The 21,062-nt window shown below is 43.3% G+C and overlaps 1 protein-coding gene across 1 annotated transcript in view; it reads right to left on the bottom strand.

The window, feature by feature from the left end:
* Positions 1-208: 208 nt before the first annotated feature.
* TES (testin LIM domain protein) overlaps positions 209-21,062 on the bottom strand; it is a 40,199-nt gene continuing 19,345 nt past the window's right edge. The window contains exons 3-7 of the mRNA XM_066591803.1: positions 13,240-13,492; positions 10,823-11,158; positions 4,380-4,595; positions 1,881-2,039; positions 209-770 (exon numbers count right to left, since the gene is read on the bottom strand). Of these exons, the coding sequence (XP_066447900.1) occupies positions 579-770; positions 1,881-2,039; positions 4,380-4,595; positions 10,823-11,158; positions 13,240-13,492 (1,156 nt within the window). The 3' untranslated portion in view covers positions 209-578. The remainder of the gene's footprint in view (positions 771-1,880; positions 2,040-4,379; positions 4,596-10,822; positions 11,159-13,239; positions 13,493-21,062) is intronic.

The following is a 21,062-nucleotide window of genomic DNA, read 5'->3' as shown; positions in this document are numbered from 1 at the left end:
CTATAGCCGCTGCAATGGTTGGCCATATTAACAGTCACCCGGCTTTTATGGAAATTAATGTTACAGAAATTAATGTTATGGAAATAACTAATAGTCAAACAACTCTGACAAAATAACCAGTTTCCCACTGCCTAATAAATCAGTACAGATATTTAGTTACATTACACGGAGATCTTGCTGCCTAGTTTCGTTACAAGAAAAAAAAAAGTTAATGATAATTAACTTTAATCACAAATCTAATATTGCAAACTATCCCTGGAGTGAAGTTGCCTCATTACAATACATTCACAATAAAGTGCTGAAATCAGATGCCAGGTTATTTATAAAGATGCAGTTGATACAAGACAAGAAAATGGTATTTAGGCAGTGAACGTTCTGTTGATTTTTTTTAGTTTTATATTAAGCAAAGCAGCATTTTCAGTTTTGAAAAAGTTGCAGAAAATATTTTCTTTTAACAGTATTTTCATTTCTACCACAGTTGACATCTCCTATAGATATATGCCATAGCTGCTGAGTGATTCATCTTCAAAAAGGTCCACTTGATTTTGAAATGTAAAAAAATTGGGTTGCGGTCTTCTCTAGGATGTCATTTTCTTCTTGCACTCAACAGAGCAGAAGACCATACCCTCCACTGGCATGAACTTCTGGCCAATCAGACACTTGCTGCAACATGAACATATGAAGCAGTCTGGGGAAGCATGCCAGTGGAATCCAGTATAACTCACACGCTGAACTTCCGGGTCAATGGCATTGTGACAACCTTGGCAAATCTAAGGAAAGATAAACACATAATGCAAATCAATTTCATGGTCATGGCTTGTCCAAGGTTGCGCCCCTGGCTAGACAGACTACATATCTGCATTAATGTGGACAACTAGTGTTTTCATCATCTTTGCAGATGCAAGACGACTTGAGCGAAGACCTATGCATGGAATGTTTAAGGACAGGCAGTGGGACATCAGCAAGTACTAAATGTGGTCACAGGTAGTAAGGCAATTACTGAAATCTAATCAGTCAGATGGAATACCAAGTCACATCAGTTGCAGGGAGAAGTATCTAAATTATAAGGTAGCAGGGTATGGATATAGTAGCTGGCAATGTGCTATGGGTTCCATAGTAAGGCATCAGGTGAAGGGATGGGTGGCACACGAGGTATTACAGCCAGACTGGCAGTGAGGCATAGCAGAGAATACAGAATGTAATTTGGAACCAGGCAGCAAGACACATTGGGAAAGGGTTAACCTTTTCTAACAGCAAGTGCAATTATCTGCACAAGAGGAGCTACTCGATAACCCTGGTGCCAGGCAGAGTCACCACCACTCACAACTGTACCATGGTGCAGTACTATTTGGTTACATATGAGGCAATACAACATTAAAAATTTTATTGGAAATCGCATGCCTCCATCTCTTTGGGAAAAAAAATTGGCATTTGTTAGCCCCTTAAAAAGGCATCATATCTACAAGATTACCTGGTTTCTCCTAACTCCTAGCACAGAGCTAGATTGTCTGTACAGTGAAGTCAGTCTTATACCCATTTGCGTGTACAGAACATGTGACATGTGTAAGCCAACAATTCAGAAATGTGTACGTAGCACAAAATAAAAGTGATCAGTTTAAATCTAACCAACTTCAGTGTTAGGATTGTATTATATAGAAATCATGTCCTTTTTATATCATTTTATAGTCTGGTTACAAAAAGGTAAATGTGTTCTCAAGGTATGCCATAAAGGATAAGAGCTTTGCCTAGTACAACAAAGAGGTTTCTGAGACCAGCATGTGTTGGTCATTTTCTGCGTGACAAAATACAGTAGATTTTAGGAGCTGTTAAAATTCAAACTGCCTTTTGTAGTGTATTAATAAAGAATTACATGGTCTTACCACAGCATGATTTTTCACATAACAAGGTTTGCACATTGGCTTGTCATTCACCATCACGTAAATTTCCCCAGCCAGGACACAATCACAGTCAAAGCAACAGAAATGTTTCAGATGCCAGTTTTGACCTTCTGCTTGAGTATATTCATTGCTGAAAATCAACTAAGAAAAAAAAAAAAAAATATATATAAAAATCATAATCCAGTTTATGCTGCTTTATTATGTAGCATCATACCATTATTGATTTCAATTCTGACCACTAGATGTCACTGGAGCCTTACTTAATAATTGATGATCTGCGCCACCTAGTGAACATTTAGGAAAAATGCATACCAATACAAAAAAAAGTTTTAGAATATTTGATATTAAAAAAAAATAATAAAAACAAAAACCAAAAAAAACTAAAAGCTATATTTTCATAGTATTGCAATTTTAATAATTTAGGATAAATTGTTCTAGTCTACACGTGATAAGTAGTAAATTCGGCAGTGTAGCTGTTACGACCAGCAGTATAATAAATTCTGTAAGGGTACTTTCACAGGGCCGGAATTAGCCTGTAATCTGCACCCCAACGTGGTAAATTCTGCACCAAAATCTGAAGTGCTACATGCAGCTTTTGAAGCAGAGTTGAAAGTGGCCTAAATCTGCTTGCAATTCCACCTCAAAATCCAGTTAGTCTTGTAGATTTCAGAGCGAAGTCCTGCAGGGGCAGCTTACACGGTGTTCCGCTTGTGTGAAAGCACCTTAAGACTTCACAGCTCAGCTTCTCTTTTAGACAGTCTGTTTATTTACAAGTTGGTCTGGGTCGGTCTTGCTACCCACAGATGGCTTAATGTGTATGTAGCTCATATTCAATTTGATAGAAGCCATATGTAACTGGCTTAATCAGTTTCTTGTTTGTTTTATATTAATCAAAGCAGCATTTTCAGTTTTGAAAAATTTGCATAAAAAAACAAAAAAAAAAAAACTTTGAAAATATTTTCCTTTAACAGCATTTTCACAAAAACAATTGACACCTCATATAGATTTATGCCATGGTATGTGGAGAAAGAGGCTTGCTTAGTGGTGCTCTGTAGTAGAGATAGAGCACTCTTTTATGTCCACTATAGTAGCCAAACACTCCAATTCCTTTATATTCCTGAAGTCTAGCACCAGACGCTCCCACTTTTGACTGCCTATAAAGGAAGCCATAAGGAAACTTCTCCCCATGAGGGGCACTGCTAAAACCTCTCTGAGAATATGGGAATGCACAAATGTTTTACTTCCACATCACTACTAACGTGAAAAAAAATTAACAACCCGTCTGATGCAATATTTTAATTACTTCCATCCCCATAGAAAACAAAACTGATGATGTAAGGAAGATTGGTTTTCATTAGTGAACATAATAAGTGCGAACTGCACTGAAGAGATCACTCCGGTCTTCTAGAAATTGAGTTCTGCATTTGGTTGGCACGCCGACATCATTCCTATATGAAGCCAGTGGTCAATGTGTACACAGACTGACGGTCGAGAACTACGCCAGACTCCTTCACAGCGCCTAGACACGGAGCGCACTGTGACATATTACCGAGCGGGGTACTGCTAAACCACAAGTCACAACATGAAACAAACAGCTTCACAGGGTCATGAGAACACAGTAGTGGCACCCCCTGAAGACGCTTGAGCAAAACACGCATCGAGGCGCAGGTTATAAGGTTGGCACCATTATGTTCATGTTCCCATTATGGTCCTGTACACGTGAATATATAGTATGTATGTATATTTTTGTATTATGGTCATCATTGTAAACATGATTGTGATAGCATTGGATAGCTCTTGTATATACACACACACACACACACACACACACACCTATTCACAGGACATACTAGATGCCTTCCTGTTTTGATGCATTATTTCTTTGTGTTTTGGAACTGCTCTCTTCTGTAAAAGTGATATTTTTATATAAACCTATAATAAAATTAAAAAAAAAATATTTTTATTGAGGCTTTTTTTGTGCTGACCTGTAAGTAATTCAGTAGCCTGCTACAACCTGAGAAGAATGAAGGATCACTGGCCATTTAAAGACATTTAAGTCATCCTAGAAGTGTAATAGTGAAGTCATTTTAGCTCTGTTACATATGTGGTAAATGTATACAGGAAGGATTCCAATAAGCTTCTGCCCATACAAGGTGGGGATCATTATATACGCAGGCCACACCTCCATAACAAACACTTGCCGCATGAGCATTTTAACAGCGTTTCATATAGTAAAAGGGATTCTAGAGTAAATCTACAGTTTCTTGGATCATGTACTATTACCCCAGTACTATTTTACAAAGCCTCTGATGGGCTATAGATGGAGCACACTGATAGAAGCAGTAGCTAGCAGCAATTCCATCACTAATGTAATATTAAAGGGACACATATATATTTTTATTATTGTATAGTACACCTAAAGAGAGGGGGGGGGGGGGGGATTACTTTTGGAGTTGCTGAAGTAGTAGTGAACATGATTACCTCATCGCAACCTGCGCACCGCGGCTTCTCACTGTCACAGTAATGTCTGCCACAGTATAGCTTTCCCTTTTTCCAGAAGTAGATCATGTCAACTAGAAGTTCATTGCAGGTAAAACAGACGAAGCAAGAAGGATGCCACAACTTGTCGTAGCCGGCCCGTTCTGCATACACTGCGGGGTCACCCTCCTTCATGTTCTCCTTGCACCGGAAACAGTACTGCGGATGGAAGGGAAAAAACAAAAAGTTTATTCTTAGTATATATGACAGGTAGATACACAATAGGCAGGAAGCTGAAAGCAGAAGAACTGTCCGTGCTGCAAATGACAGAGCATGCCTGAAATCCTGCCAACAGAAACATATGTTGTCCTGAAACCTACATGTGTCCCAGTTCCAAAATGCCATGTATACAGTGACATGGACCATCAATTAGCAATGCAGGGAGGCTTTCTAATCCCGCTGTGACAGTGAAAAATTGGGCTGGGAACAGGAATTGAACAGGCATGCCACAGCGATTCTTAATGTCTCAACACTCCCCCTCCATGCAAGGATAAAATGCTAATTAACAGTCCAATTGTGAGTCGGGTCACAGTGCATTCTTCGCCCTCTCAATCTATTAACCCTTCCCTGCAGTCACAAACATCCCATTGTCCGCAGAAAGGAACGCCTCGCATGGAAAAGTTGCCTCAGTCGTGGCAGTTGCTGACAAGAGGAGATATTCCCATAAGTGGAGATCTGCCTCCGATGGAGTTTAGTGAGTAATGAGGAGGTTTTATGACACATACGATTCAGTGAATCCGGAGGAGTCAGAGTAAATAAGAGCATAGTGGGCCGTTCTGGACGGATAGCAACCTGTAAACACAGGAACGGGACGGCCAACACAGCCTTTACACTTCACATTTGCAGAGAATTTTTTTTCTTTCAGACCTGATATAAGAGATAGCAAAGCATTCCTGAGCATGGAGTATAAATTAGGGGGAAAAGGCTGAAAACGACTAAAGCCAGTACTGAAAGCAGACAGCAAAAGCTCTGGGGTCTCAAATAGAGATGTCAGTATCTGAGAACACACCAAGGTTGGGCTCACATGGCCGTATGCGTAAAACGCTGCGTGTATTGCGCAGCCCTTTACTGCTGCGTCAGCTAGCGGTGAGCAGGTTATTGCTGTATAGTGCAGAGATATTGCCCTGTGCATAATGGCATATCTCACGCACGCCGTCATGCGCAGTCTGACTTTTTCAAATCTAGGTCTATGTGTTGAGTATAAATACTGCACATATGCAATATAATTGTATATGTACAGCATGTATTACGCTCCTTTGGAGAACACTAGGACTCTTATCGCGCGCAATACTTGGTAAAATAAAACATGCTGTGTGGTTTGTTTTTTCACATAATAAAAAATCTATGTACGGTCATTGACTTTTCATTACACGGTGAAGGGTAACATCTCTGCTTAGGGAGAGCATCAAGGTGAGTGAGGAGACAAGAGGCCATCCATGATCCTCGGTTTCATCTTCCTTATTTGCATATTACTCAACGCCTCTGCAGCGCCACTTATTGATGGCAGCATTCCTTCAAATCAATGTCCGACCCTTTATACAGGCCTGTAGAGTAATGACTGGGAATGTAAGACAAGCCAGTATCCATACACAGACAGCTGTTTTGGGGTTTATGCCCCTCATCAGTGTGCAGTAGGATTCTGACTTGGCTAACGACATGGGTCAGGAGTGGTAACATCTCTCCTTAGGAAGAGCACCTAGAAGGTCTTCATCTTCCTTATTTGACCTAAATCATAGGCATCTCACTAGCCAAGCCAGGATCCTACTGCACACTGATGAGGGGCAAAAACCCCAAAACAGTTGTCTGTGTATGGACACTGGCTTGGTTTACAATTCCCAGTCATTACTCTACAGGCTTGTATAAAGAGAGTCAAGCATTGATTTGCAGGAATGCTACCATCCAATAGGTGGCGCTGCAGAGGCACTGTTCCTTGTTTGCATACGCAGTGAAGTTACACTCATGTGAGCCTACACCAATGCACTGCCAAGTTTCTCCTCCCATACTATATCTATGGCTGGATGATCAAATGAATCGATTAATTTGCCACTTGAGTTAAGCAGGATTCTGACATGGGTGAGAACTATGGAATAAATAGCATCGCTGCCCCTGGCCGTCTCCTCATGGTAGACAGGGTCTCCTCAGGTGGAAGGACAGGCTGCAAGATGTAGAGAAGGGCCAGAAAGCAGGACACAGTGTATGTGGAGCAGTGTCCTGTGTGCCCCATGTGCCAATGTGCTGACCTTCTGTGCCATTACTATGCATCAAAAGCCTCTCATCGGTGTCATATCAGGGCACCAACACACAAAGGTATTGTTACAGCATATTGGGCGTGGGTTTTGCACACACAGCACCAACCTGCAATAGGCTCCCAGGTTGCTGCTCGCCATCTTGGTGTGCATTATGTGAGCATACACGCCAAGACATAGTGACCGGCAGCCCGCAGCAAGTAAGCATGTCATTACAGACTTGCCACACAACTGTCACATGCAGGCAGCACACAACAAATTACACTTGTGTGAAGCCGGCCTTAAGGCCCATTTAGACAACGATTATTGCTCAAAAGATGTCGCTCAAGCGACTTGAGCGATAATCGTTGTGCCATTTACAGTGCAAGATGATCGCTCAAGAGGGGCGATCACCTTGTGCTGCCAGTGAAGGATGCAGAAGTGGCGTGTCCCTGCTGGTCTTCTGCATCCAGATGTTTTCTGCATGGAGCGCCCAGCTGTTATACAGCCAAGCGCTCCGTGCCGGGTATGGAGAACAGAGCTGGACCGCTCTGTTCTTCATACCTAGCGGTCATCAGGGAGCGGGATACAGCTGAAACAATAGTATCAGCTGTATCCCACTGTGAATCCCTGATAAGGCTCATGGTAGTCTTTCAGCATGCTGACAGACAATGATGAGTGATGGCATAACGAAAACTGCACAATGTCAGTGAAGTTACACACAACGATTATCGCTCAAAAGACGGCTTTTGAGAGAATTTTGAGTGATCATCATTGTGTCTTAATGGGCCTTTGGGCCTCATGTCCACGGGGAAATTCGGGCTCGCGTGGATTCTCCATGCAGAATCCTGCAGCGGGTCCCTCCTTTCCCCGCGGACATGAGGCCTGACAATAGATTTTACTCACCTCGCCGGACACTGCGGGTTCCCATTCATCGCGGCAGGATTTTCTTTTTTTTTTGCCCGGCGGATGTGCTCGTCATGCCGGCAGCGCGCCGTGCACTCTTTCTTTTTTTGAACTCCTGCTCTCCCGCGGCAGAGCAGAAATTCAGCTGCGGGTGTACCGCGGATCCAGACGGCTTCCATAGAAGCATGCGGGAGCAGTCCGTGCTGGAAACCCGTAGAAAACGGAGCCTGCTGCGGACGATTTCCCGCACGTGCAATTCACGCGGCAAGGAAAAATGACATCCGCAGGTATTTACTTACCTGCGGGTGTCCAATGCATCCCTATGGGGCGCGGATCACGCGTGCGGGACCCCCGTGTGAATTTTGCAAATACAATTATCCAGTGGACATGAGGCCTAAGGCTGGTATTAGCAATTCCCTTCAGGTGAACGAGGACTGACTGGTATATTGGGTTTTTATGCACTATAGAAAGAAACTTTATCTCTCCATACAGGATTGACAGCAATGTTTACATTTTCCCTATGATTATAGGCGAGACTAGTCATTCAACAGAACAACTATATTGCAGATATGTGCAGTGTGAAATAAGTTATCATTTCTTGTTTGGACTGGATTTGTGATAAACACAATTTTCACGTCAAACATTCCACCGTAGAATACTTTGGGGAACCAGGATGGGGACCCAACGATGTAACACCTCTTACAGGAGCTGGCCAGTTTAGACATTCCTGCTTTTTAGAAACGAGTTAGTTTCCAACATTTGTGCTGCACAGACTAGTGTAGTTAACCACGTTATGCCCTTGTCACACAAGCTTTTTACGTGGCTATTTGTAAAATAAGTCAGCCGAACATCACAACCATCTGAAGCATTGATTTACAATGTATTTGTTCAGATGACAGATTCCTAGCCATATAAAAGCGTTGCATCGGGGTAACGCCTATCTTTCAGTCCCGATCTACACTGGCAGCTCCCATAGACTCTTATGGGAGCTGCAAAAAAAGGGAGGGAGAGGCAATTTATCAGCGTCCAACGCAGGAAAAACACTTGCAGGTGTCTATCTAGGCATTAGAAGTCATTCCGTGGATTATGCCAACTGAGGGATTTTCAGGATGCGGTGTATTTTTCCACCAATACGTCGCACCCGGCCGTGTGAATGAACGAGAAAAACGCCACTTTTGGCCACGAATAGAGTCGCAGATTTTTCTTTTCACACAGATTTCGGTCGCAATGCGGCTAGAGTGAAAATGCAACGCACGTGTGAAAGACCCCTTTACTCTGTGTGGCACAAAAGTCAGAAACAAATGGAGCTGCTGAAACCAAGATCCCATTTGTCTCACGTTTTAGCAACAGAAGCCTGTAGTTCCACCGGACCCTCTTTTAGGAGACAGACATAACCCCAGCACAGAGCTAAAAACGGTGTGAACTCAGCTTTAGGCCTCATTCATGCAAGCACTGAGACTACACATGGGTGAGAAAGCTAGAACTCAAGTTCGCCATATATACACAGCAGCCCAGAATTAATTTGTTTGGGAGAAGTGCTCAGCATGGCTTGTATTAATTAGAGCGGGCTGACATATTTCAGCAGCACTAGCCACTGCTCAGCTTCCTCCTCCTCCCCCCCCCTTCCCTTCGATGGCAGCTACCATAGAAGCTTATGGGAGCCACCAGCTGATTGCGGCAGAAATATAGGGAAAGACCTATCTTTTCAAGATGTGTCAAAAATTTGGCCAGTTTAGTTGGCCGCCGATGTCATATCTTCACCGGCCGGACATTTTTACGTGGCTAATAATCGCCCATGTGAATGAATGCATTGAAATCCAACACTTTACAAGGTCCTGATATTGCGGCAAAACGGCGGTGATAAAACGCTGTGTGAATAAGGCCGTACCCAGCTGCAGAGATATCCCATCCAATCAGCTGCAATCACAAAGCCACATTACATCTTCTGGAATAAGAGCTGCACTGATTAATAAGAACTCTCCAAATTTCTGATATTTTGTTCTTCACTGTCAAGAACTCTGCTTGCTGAAATGCTTTTGGCTTACCCTCAATTACAAGAATGGTCTCATAGTACGGTTCCATATAGCAGCTGCCAGCCTCACATACCAGTTGACAGTTTTAAAGTGGTTTAAAGTTGATTGATTCTTAACTTTGCAGGTTTACCCACAAAACCGCGCAACCATTAGCACGTTTAACAGTTTGAAAATTGTTGGACTGTACCCCAAGCTAGAGCTGCAGTCCATGAGGGATCCAGTGAGACCCATGTAATCTTGTGGAGAGCAGTCATTCAGTAGCCCTACAAGAAATAATGCATGCAGCTAGAGACACGGACCGATGCAGTTGCAATATGGCTGAAAACCACATCAGCATGTGACCAGTGAGGTTTCTAGATTGTTTATTGGCCCCATAATTTTACCAGAGCGTTTTCCCCGCAAAGCTGCACAGTTTTGAGGGAGAAACAACTGGTTTCCAGAAAATTCATGCAACCACTTAAAAGTGAACCTGTCAGCTCCATAGAGCATCATAAACTAAGTTACGGTGCAGTTCAGGGAGGCGACGGGGATCCGGATGATGCATTTATTCTACTCCCCCACTGAAGATCACACAACGATCTGACTCTTTAGACAGCCATGCACACATATATACACAGCATTATGAAGATTTTTTTGGTGCAGCCCTTCTCCCATCCCTTCTCCACTATACTAATCCTACAAATTAGAAGCATTAGGTAAAACAGACTTGTGTAAAGCTGACCAAAGGGAGACCTCCCTGAAGCTTTGTGCTCAGACATGGTTGCCAATAGTCTGAAAGGCGAGGCATGAATTAACCTCTCAGTGAACTGCATAGTACCATTAGAAGAGATTTAGTGAGGTTTGACTCTACAGAATTACATTTACTGCTTAGTTTCTCACACAGTGTAGAAGAAGAAAAGAAGAAGTTACTGAGGAAATGGATATGAACTAGTGGTAAAATGCAGTTTGCTGCTGCAATCCCCCCCCCCCCCCCCCTCTTGTGCATAACCTTGATAAAACAAAAAAAAAGGGGAACGAGGTTATGGGGATTGCATGACACATACTATTTTTTATAGCAGACCAAAATAGAACAATCTGCTGCAAGTTTGAGATGAGGCTTTATGGGGCCAGTTATCTAAAGATGTAATCATATTTGCATCACTCACTTCTGCATAATGTAGGAAAAAAGATACAAGTCATTTAGTTGAGAGAAGAATCACGTAATGCTATATGGGTAACTCACATAAGCAGATCCGGATGGCACTGCTCCCTTGTCGTCCGCACTCTTAACAGTAGTAAGTGTGCTTCGATTGCCACTGTCCGGCTTCGCAGCTTCACCCGGCGCTGCCCCCACTTCTTTGGGCAGCTTGACATCTCCTACACCAAGGACTTCATTTTTGTATTTCTTCACAAACTGCTCCATTTGCTTCACTTCGTTAGGAGATAGCTCATGACACTTGGAAGGATCCTGGTCATGAGCAGGCAGCTGCTTAGCCAACTGTTTCTTTCTGTATTGCGCACCCTCTGAGCCAGCTACAGGCTGTCGCTCTTTTGGAAGGAGCTCCATGTAACGCCTGGCCTAGAGAAAAAAAAAAAAAAATTAAAAACGGGGATTAGTACAGCAAGAATGGCAGTTCCACATAAAAAGAACACATTAAAATAGTGGATACAATAAATACTACAAAGATTGAAAGTGTAATAAACTACAGCTACAATTGTAATAACTGAAAGAACATTCAGTTATTTCATGGATGAAACGTCCAGCAAATGAACAGCCACTCTTAGTAGTGAGCATGAGGCGAGAGCTTACTGGCCACCATTGCTACTCTTCCCAGTCCGGGGAAAGAACTCTTAGCTCAAAGCCAATTTTCAACCAGTCTTGTTACTCAATATAATGTCAAGATTTATGCCAAAGTATTAGCCACACGGCTTCTGAACATCTTCCCACAACTAATCAATCTGGACCAGCTGGAGTTTGTATCTGCTAGACAATTTATTTGATTAACTCAAATTCATAGACTTGATTCAAATAGAGTCCATTGATGCCTTCTCTGCTTCTTACTTAGGTTGTAGAGAAGGTGTTCGATAAGGTACATTGAGGATATTTATCTGCAACGCTAAAGAGGTATGGACTTTCTGGTCTAACTAAATCAGCTATACCCGCTTTTTATCCTGACCCATCTGCACAGGTGTTATCCGCTGGCATCCTGGCAGGTTTACATGTAACAAATGGCATCCACCAAGGATGCCCTCTTTAGTCAAGAAGATTTGCTCTGGTAATGGAATCGCACTTGGCGCTAGTTCATAAATTTAGAGATTTATATCCCAAAGATGCAATGCTTTACATTACTAACCCCATTACCTCTATAGGTGGTTCAGCAAGCTCTCGCCAAATTTACCAAAGTCTCCCGTTACAAAATAAATCCAGCTAAATTTGTAAATTCTAAATGTAGGCGTTGATGATTGGACCAAGTACCTATTATCTCACCATCTCCTGTTCAACTGGCAAAAAGGGATAGTGTAACATATTTAGGAATATCATTAACCTGTCCTAGTAAGGGAATGGTTTTCTAGAAATTATCACCCTCCGTTTGCACACTAAGGCCAAATACACACAGGCACGCAAGGATTCCGCATAAGTACTCCCACACAGATTCAGCCTGTGCAGCGGGCAGCAACCCTGCGTACCTGTCCGTGTCTGCTTGTTCATAGTGAATGGAGGTGGGTGGCCAGAAGAACTTTCAGGCACGCTCCTTCTCCAGTCACTGAATGGCTATCGCTCCTGTGCGAAAGCAAAGAAGCGATTAAGTCTTGTGATGCCCATTGTCTGGTCTAAAATGATCTTTATTCTTCCATGTCTTGGAGAGGCTGCCGCCTTGTTAGATCTTATTTATATTGTTGACTAGCTGATATAGGTTAGTTGGTGAACATATATTATGCAGAGACCTTCTTAAATTTGAGTACATATTCAACTTTCTCCCTCTAACTTTGTTTTGTAAGTTTAATGGCTCTTCACTGTAATTTTTGTAACGCAATTGGTCCCTTTAAATTAGTTGGCTAGGATAACGATGGCAAAAATCACAGGAATCCAACTCCTCATTCTTTATCAATGAACTACTCAATACAGTTCAGCTAGCCAACAATATGTTCGCACTCCTTAAATAGACTTTCTGTAAACGGATTGCATACTATAAGTGGGTTCAACATTCATTTTGTTTAGCCTACATCTAAATTGCAGATTGTTATTCCCCTCTTCTATAAAAAAATAAAAATACCAGTTCATTGCATAGATGTTCTCCCTTGGTCCATTGTTTTTGCTTTATTCTGTCTTGTTAAAGTAATATTCCTCCTTATATGGTTATTTTCCACTTCTTGTAGTGATTTTGATACACAAGCATGTAACTCTTGTAATGTGCATTTCTCAAGTCAATATTCATATGTTAACCCTGCTAAATCCACTCTTTAGTGCATAGCTACTAGTCTACAATAGGCCATGTTTACATCCCCCTCAGTTCACAACACTTACTTGCTCTGCAATTGATCTATGTAACAAAATATTTATATTGAAATTGCTTGCTCCAAATGCCTCTGAGCAAGAGGATAAGTCCCCCTAGCTTAGACCTACATTCTAGTTTAGGAGTGGTGTAAGTGGGTACTTACTAGAGTTTGGTTCTGCACTGGTGGTGCCCATTCATAGGTCACAGTGTTAATGGACACATCCTTCTTTGCTGCGACTGGACTAGTGAGGATCATCACATTCCTTTTATAAGTGGGAATGCCATCCGTTTTTAGCTTTGCAATCAAGGCGGTGTATTTGGTGTCTTCAAACAGCTTGCCAACTTTACGATCATCTTCGTTGCTTGAGGGAACATCATGTTCTTCCAGCCCACATTTGCAATTTCTACATATCTTCCTAAAATTTCAGAAAAATGTGATCACATACAATGCACAGTAAGGAAAACAACCTAATACTTTATAACATGAAGTACTATGCAAATGACCCATATAAAATATTACAATACTACAAACCAGCCATCTTTTTGTATACCTTTACAACACTTGCTTGTTATTTTAGATTCATAGAGGAGTTAAAAAAAAAAATGAAATAAAAAAATTGTAAATGGCCTGGAATAAAAAAAATCCCACTGTTTGCAATCTGTAAACATTGAGACACATGGATCTGCAGACAAACACCTTGGTTAGTTCGATGCTGCCATCACATCCCCTTCCATCTGTTCTGCGTTGCACTTAAAATAGGGTTCCTGGGACTTTTGATTTATCATACATCTTGAAGATGGGTAATCAATATCAGTGGAGGTCATAAACTCAGCATCCCCATGACAAGCTGGCTGAAAAGCACCACATCCTCTTAGTTATTTACCAGACACAGCTCTGTACATTCTCTAGTGGCTGTGCCTGGTACTGAACTGTAGCTCCCTGCATTGCCAGGCACAGCCCCAACAAAATGTTCAGAACTGTATTTGGTAATAATGAAGCCGACACCTCGGTCTCTACAGTCCCTTCAGTCAATGGATATGCTGGGCGTTGGACATTCAGCAATCTGGTATTGATGGCCTGTCCCAAATATAGGCTATAAGGCCTCATGCACACAACCGGACTTTGCTGCAGAAGTGCAAGTAAAGAAAACAAAGAAATGAAAATAGGACTAACAGCGTTTAACTGCTTGGGAAGGTCTTGCCAAAAAGTGTTGGTGCCATCCTGGTATTAGAGGGCACAGTGGTTGTGTTCTATGAAGCATTGCAACTCATCTGTATTGCTTAGTACTTTAGTTTGTACATATATGGGTACTATTAAATATACTAAATACTTTGACACATCACCATTAGCTGTAATCTAGTTCTTATATGGCATATCTGCATATAGACATACAGTCCATTTTTATGTCAGGACTAAAGATGAGCGAACACCAAAATGTTCGGGTTCGCGTTATTCGAAACGAACTTCCCGCGATGTTCGGGTGTTCGTTTCGAATAACGAACCCCATTGAAGTCAATGGGCGACCGGAACATTTTTGTATTTCGCCGATGCTCGCTAAGGTTTTCATGTGTGAAAATCTTGGCAATTCAAGAAAATGATGGGAACGACACAGCAAGTTCTCCTCTGCCACAGCTGTAACAGCTGTGGCAGAGAAGAACGATGTTAGCCCATTGAATTCAATGGAGCCGTCAATACAGCCGACTCCACTGAATGCAATGGGCTGCCGGCGATCGCGGGATGAATTGTCGGAAAGGGGTTAAATATATAAGCCCTTTCCTGCAATTCATCCAGAAATGTGTAAAAATAAAAAATATATATATACTCACCTGGTGCCGACAGACGGAGTTCAGCGCGGCAGGCTGCAGTTCTCCTGAACTGCTCTGAACAGCTGTGAGTAGTATTCAGCAGCCGGGGATTTAAAATCCCCGCCTGCTGAATAAGATGCCTCTGAATGGTCACAGCCTGACCAATCAGAGGCCAGCCCTCACTCACACCCATTCATGAATTCACGGAGCCCCATTCAGAAAAGAAGAAGACCCGGACTGCGCAAGCGCGGCTAATTTGGCCATCGGAGGGCGAAAATTAGTCGGCTCCATGGAGACGAGGACGCCAGCAACGGAGCAGGTAAGTATAAAACTTTTTATAACTTCTGTATGGCTCATAATTAATGCACAATGTACATTACAAAGTGCATTATTATGGCCATGCAGAAGTGTAAAGACCCACTTGCTGCCTCGGGACAACCCCTTTAAAGTAACCCGAACATCCGAACATCGTGTGGTGTTCGTTACGAATAACGAACATCCCGAACACCCTAATATTCGCCCGAGCATCAAGCTCGGACGAGTACGTTCGCTCATCTCTAGTCAGGACCCTTGTGTCCACCAGTGATGCTACCTCATCCTTTGTGGTACTTGTTTTTTTTAAATCTATACTGGATGCAGTATTTCATGATGGAGTCTATCTGGGATTACATAAAGAGACAGAAGGATGTGAGCGAGCTTACATGCACAGAAGATCAATGGTTAGTTCTCCAAGATGTTTTGAACAACCTCCCTGCCGAGTACCTACAAAAACTGTGCATTCAAAACAGCACCAATGCTTCTAGGTAACACTTGCACAAAGGGTGTGGGAGGGGAGTGGGTGGTGTCACGCCAAATATTGATGATTTAAATTTCTCTTTTGTTCAGTCACTTTATTTTTGTCAATTAACAAAACGCACACTATTACACACTTCTATTTTGTGCAGCATTTTCCGAGGTACTGTGATTATATAATTTTATTTCTGTAAATAGTCTCAAGTTCTTGTTCAAAAGGAAAGTTAGAAAATAATTGTTTGTTCCAAATAGTCACATCTTCCCATAACTGCCACATTGGAGTTTTAGGCCCAATGTCCACGGGCAAAATGGAATTAAGAAATCTGCGCCCATAGGGAATTATTGGACACCCGCAGGTAAATACCTGCGGATATCATTTTTCCCTGGTGCACGGATCGCACAAACGGTTCCCATGGCTTCCATTGAAGCTGTCCAGTCTTGCGTCACACCCGCAGCGGTTATTGTGCTGTGCCGTGGGAAAGCAGGTGGTCAAAGAAAAAAAAAAAAGTGCATGGCGCATGCGCGCAGCACACTGCCGGCCTGCCAAGCATATCTGCCGGGCCGAAGAAAGAAGACCCAGCCACGACGGAGGGGAGATCCGCAGCATCAGGAGAGGCAAGTATAATCGATTTTCTGCCCTCATGTCTGTGGGAAAGGAGGGACCCGCTGCGGGATTCTGCACGGATAAACCGTGCAGGCCTGAATTTCCCTGTAGACATGAGGCTTAATAGCGATTACTTCTACTAATGACTGATAATTAGAGATGAGCGAACGTGTTCGGCTCCGCCCCTTTTCGCCCGAACACCGAACTTTGCGAGCAATTCCGTGCTCGGGCGAAAAAAGTTCGGGGGGTCGCCGTGGCAGCGCGGGGGGGGGTGCGGCGGGGAGTGGAAGAGAGAGAGGGCTCCCCCCTGTTCCCCGCTGCTGCCGCCCGCGCCGCCGCGCCTCTCCCTGCCCCCCGGCGCCCGCCGAAGCTTTACGCGCGGACACTGAAGTCCTCGGCAAAGCCGGTGTCCGGGTGCGTAAGTGTTCGTTAAGAACACGTTCGCTCATCTCTACTGATAATACATAGTGCATCTTGATGGAAGCAGCAGACATTTGTCTTATTGAACATCTGAAATAAAGCATGTTCCATAAGCCTTGATGCAGAGTATCCTAGCCTGCTTAGATTACCCCTACCTAGCTATAGAAAATGTTATCTATGTGGAAAAATCTGTTTTCTGTTAAGATGTTTAGTGTCTAACAGACCCATTACATGCATGCCATGTTTTTGCCTTTTTTGGATACAACTTGCTATTCATCTGAACACTAGCCGTACTGTGAATTATGGGCAACATTAGGACACACTAAAAGTACAGACTTTCGTTTAATCTTTCCCTTACAAGAGACATGCAGTTCTAGTTTTACAATAAGGCACTGAATATGGAGCACTTGGCTCACTGCTCAGCATCAAGCAGATGGACTGGAGAAATAATTAGGTGACTAGTAATGTAGAGCAGTCATTCCTAGTTAAATACGTGAACAGTAGAATTGTCCAACTCTCATTTTATATACTTTGCTAGAGGATTACTCTTTTTACATTTTTTGTTTTTTTAATTCTAACACTTCATTGAAAACCGAGCACATTTATATAGAGCCGTGACTCCACCACTAGGCAGTCTTCAAGAAAAAGGTGTTAATGCCTTGACAGAGATAACATGAGAAAGTGTGCTGTTACACGGGACGATGTGTCAGGCAACAGATGCCTAAAAGGTCGTCCAAGCGATAATTGTTCCTGTGCTTTTACACAGGAACAAGAATTGTTAACTTAAGAGGTGCGATAGTGAATGGAGGTGGAGCAGGTCAGGATCGTTCCGGCTTACCCGCCTCCATTCACAGCAAGCAGTTGTTCGTTTTGTTTCTGCATGCAACAAGAAGTGAAAGACTAATTTTGCCGTTCATTCGGCGCATGCATTTACACAAAACGACAATCTTTCAGATTCTTGTTGGATCGCAGGAATCCGAACAATTCGCTCCGTGTAAAAGCACTTTGAATCCAGTTGTGCCATCCTAGGCCTACAAAGGCTAAAGCCCCATTTACATACAATGATTATTGCTCAAAATTCATTCAAAGAATGGCTTTTGAGCAATAATCGTTGCATGTAAAGACTTCTATCTTTCACTCTACAGCTGAACAATGATTTTTAGGCAAGCATAAGATCCATCGTTTAGCTGGAGAGCAAGATAGCAGGGACCACACGCTGGTTACATTGTATTCAGCTGAGTACAAAGTCCAGACCACATGCTAGGATTTGCAAACAGCTGGTGGAAGCTTGTTTACACGCAAATAAAAGTAATAAACTGCTAATGGACACTAATGCCCATTGGCAGTTTATGCAAAATGAAAGATTGCTAGAACTGTCAATCGTTTGAAAGATGGTCTTTGCATGTAAATGAGCCTTAACTTATTGGTCTTGTCTCCCAAGAAGGAATCTAGGGTCGGCGACGGGGAAGCGGCTGTTGCGCCCCCACACCGCTCCATCACTGTCCGCCACTGCCCTGCAGACTCCGCGTCCCCCTGCCTCCCTCCCTGAGTGACAGTCAGGGCCGCAGGTCCCCCACTCCCAATGTGTTGGCGGGTGCTGTAGAGTGAAGGGTGAAGGGAGGCCGACCGGGAAGCGGCTCTGCCGTCCCTGCCGCTCCCTCACTGTCCGGCGCTGGGCTGCAGCCTCCGCGTCCCCTTGCCTCCCTTCCTCAGTGACTGTCAGGGCCGCAGGTCCCCCCACTCCCTGTGTGTCGCCAGGCGCTGCAGAATGAAGGTAGGCCGACGGGTAAGCGGCTCTGCCGACCCAGCCACTCTCTCTCACTTTCCGCCACTGGGTTCCATCCTTTGTGTCCTCCTCCGTCCGTTACTTACTGTGAGGCTTCGCAGAGCATCACTGCTACTGCTCATGCCGCGGGTGGTCCATCAAAAATTGGCCGCCGCTGCTGAGTGGAGGGAGGCAGACGAGGAAGCGGCTCTGCCGCCCCCCGACTCTGTGTCCCCATGGCTGCACAGTGCTGGCAGCCGGCCGGGAAAGCCGCAGTGCCACCGCTCCCCTCACTGTCCGGATACACAGGGCACTTCAATGCCGCTAAGGCGCTGTTAGTGAGTGCCAGGACCTAACAGTGGGGAGTGGCCGGCATGTCAAAAACGTAGTCTTTTGTCACCCGTGGTGTCAAGAAACACTAATACCGAGGAGCCTGTCGGGTCAGTGGTTAAATTACTGGTAAACAGTTCCTCCACTACTTCTTCATTACGATTAACGAAAGAAATGTAAGCTAGCAGCAAGGCTTTATTGTCTCCAACCATTGACTCGTCAATTTGCATTACTAATTCTGTGTTCTTTAACATGTCCAAAAAGTGTTTCTTCCACATCAGCAGCCATCTCGTCAATTCTACTTGAAACAGTTTAATTACTCAAAGGAATTGATTTCATAATGGCCAACGTGTCAAGCCCCAGCATAGTACTGACAGTCTCTAATTGCGGGCAACACAAGTGTTTCCCCAATAGTATGCGATTTGACACATTGCGCTATTAATGAAGAAACTTTATAGGAAGCAAAGAGGCCTTAGTCAGCATTGAGAGCAGATTTTCCAAAGAGCTTGCCTACAGTGCTGGGGTTCTCAAACTTGGACTTTAAAAACTTTTGAAAAATTAAATAGGCTTACCCACTTTGAATGCATTTTTTTGCAAGGTGATCACTCAGTCTTGAAGGCTTTATAGCTTCATCTGAAAATGCTTTTTCACAAACGAGGCACAAGGGAAGCTGTCCGTTTGTAGGAGAAGGGATGAATCCGAATTTCAAGTCTTTGAATATTGATGGCATTTCTTCTTCTCAGCCATATTTTAATAAAAATATGCTTCAAGAATGCACCGCTTATGTCGCTCTATCATATACTGATGTAGGACTTTAATATAAACTCCATGACTCCGCTACAGATCAATCCCACAGGATAACCTAAAGAACAACCTAACCCACTGTATTCCAAAATGCCGCTGATTGGCTAGAACTTTCAATTGTGTGGGTCTCTGGGACTTGTAGTTTATATCAGTGTTCTGAAAAGACACTTGGCATCCATTAAGACTACAACTCCCAGAGATGCACACAAGTGAAGGTTTGAAGCGGTTCCAGCCAAAATCAGCGACAATATGGAATACAGTGGGTTATATTGTGCTATAGGTTATCCAATGTTATTAAGTGTGATTGATCTGTAGCAGACTCATGGAGTTATAAGGGTCATGCATATATGATAGAGGGTGGCCCGCAGCAAATAAGGGTAAAAAAAAAAAAATAAAAAAAAAAAGTAGCCTTTATTCCTCCATGTACAGATAAAACGGCAACGTTTCAGCCCCAATACAGGAGCTTTCCTCAAGCCTAAGCATAACACACACACACAGAAAGTGAAGGGCGTCGGTCCAATCGGTGTTTACCCTATTAACCCATTAAACAAATTCATAATTACCCAACTATGGCACCTGCCACAGTGGCGTCCACCTCCGTCACTGCATGCGACCATCTACCCATCTGTGATCACGCTGCCTCAGTTAGTATCGATACTGTGCATGCGTCAAACCAGGTGCAACGTCACACACACACACACACACACACACACACACACACACACACACACACACACACACACACACACACACACACACACGACATGGGTCCCTCGAGATTTAGAATGCATGGCCTCTAAAGGTTTGTGTAAATGCAGTATGACACAGCTAGATGGATCCTCCCCTCTAACAAAAGCTGCTATATCACAATGTACCTGGCTCTCACAGAGATGTTAAAAAGTTATGATTTTTTGTCTACAGAGTGTACGAATAACATCGAAATACTGTCACATGTCATCTGTAGGGCATAATTTGACATTAAGCGTCCAAGCCGCAACGCGACTAGAGGCGGTCACAGCAAAACTAAGCTATCACCAAGTTCCCCAAATCTGATTTAAATGACTCGCTACAAAAACCATGTACACCATACTGAGATGTATCATTTTGAATAATCTTTATTATTAACATAGGAAGCGAAAACACAAGGTCACAGTGCTACCCTCACTCCAAGATGTCCACTATGCATTGTATCATCTTGTGGATTGCTGTTGTGCAGAGTTTGGATCTCTCTGCCAGTCCTGCGTGCAGACTTAGAAGCTCCAGCCATGTGCCTTTGGCATCAACTTCAGTGCTGCTGACACCCTCCTTTGATTATATGATAGAGGCGCACAGGCTGCATACAACTACATGTAGGTGATTCATATGGAAATAATGGCTTCGCATTTCACCAATTGTTTTTGGACGGATTAATCGATGGAAACCGATGTATTACTACTAATTATTACTAGACTTAAAAAAAACAAAC

Source organism: Eleutherodactylus coqui, chromosome 2 (genome assembly GCF_035609145.1).
Source record: "Eleutherodactylus coqui strain aEleCoq1 chromosome 2, aEleCoq1.hap1, whole genome shotgun sequence".
Classification (NCBI taxonomy): domain Eukaryota; kingdom Metazoa; phylum Chordata; class Amphibia; order Anura; family Eleutherodactylidae; genus Eleutherodactylus; species Eleutherodactylus coqui.
This window is presented reverse-complemented; position numbering and strand designations above follow the sequence as displayed.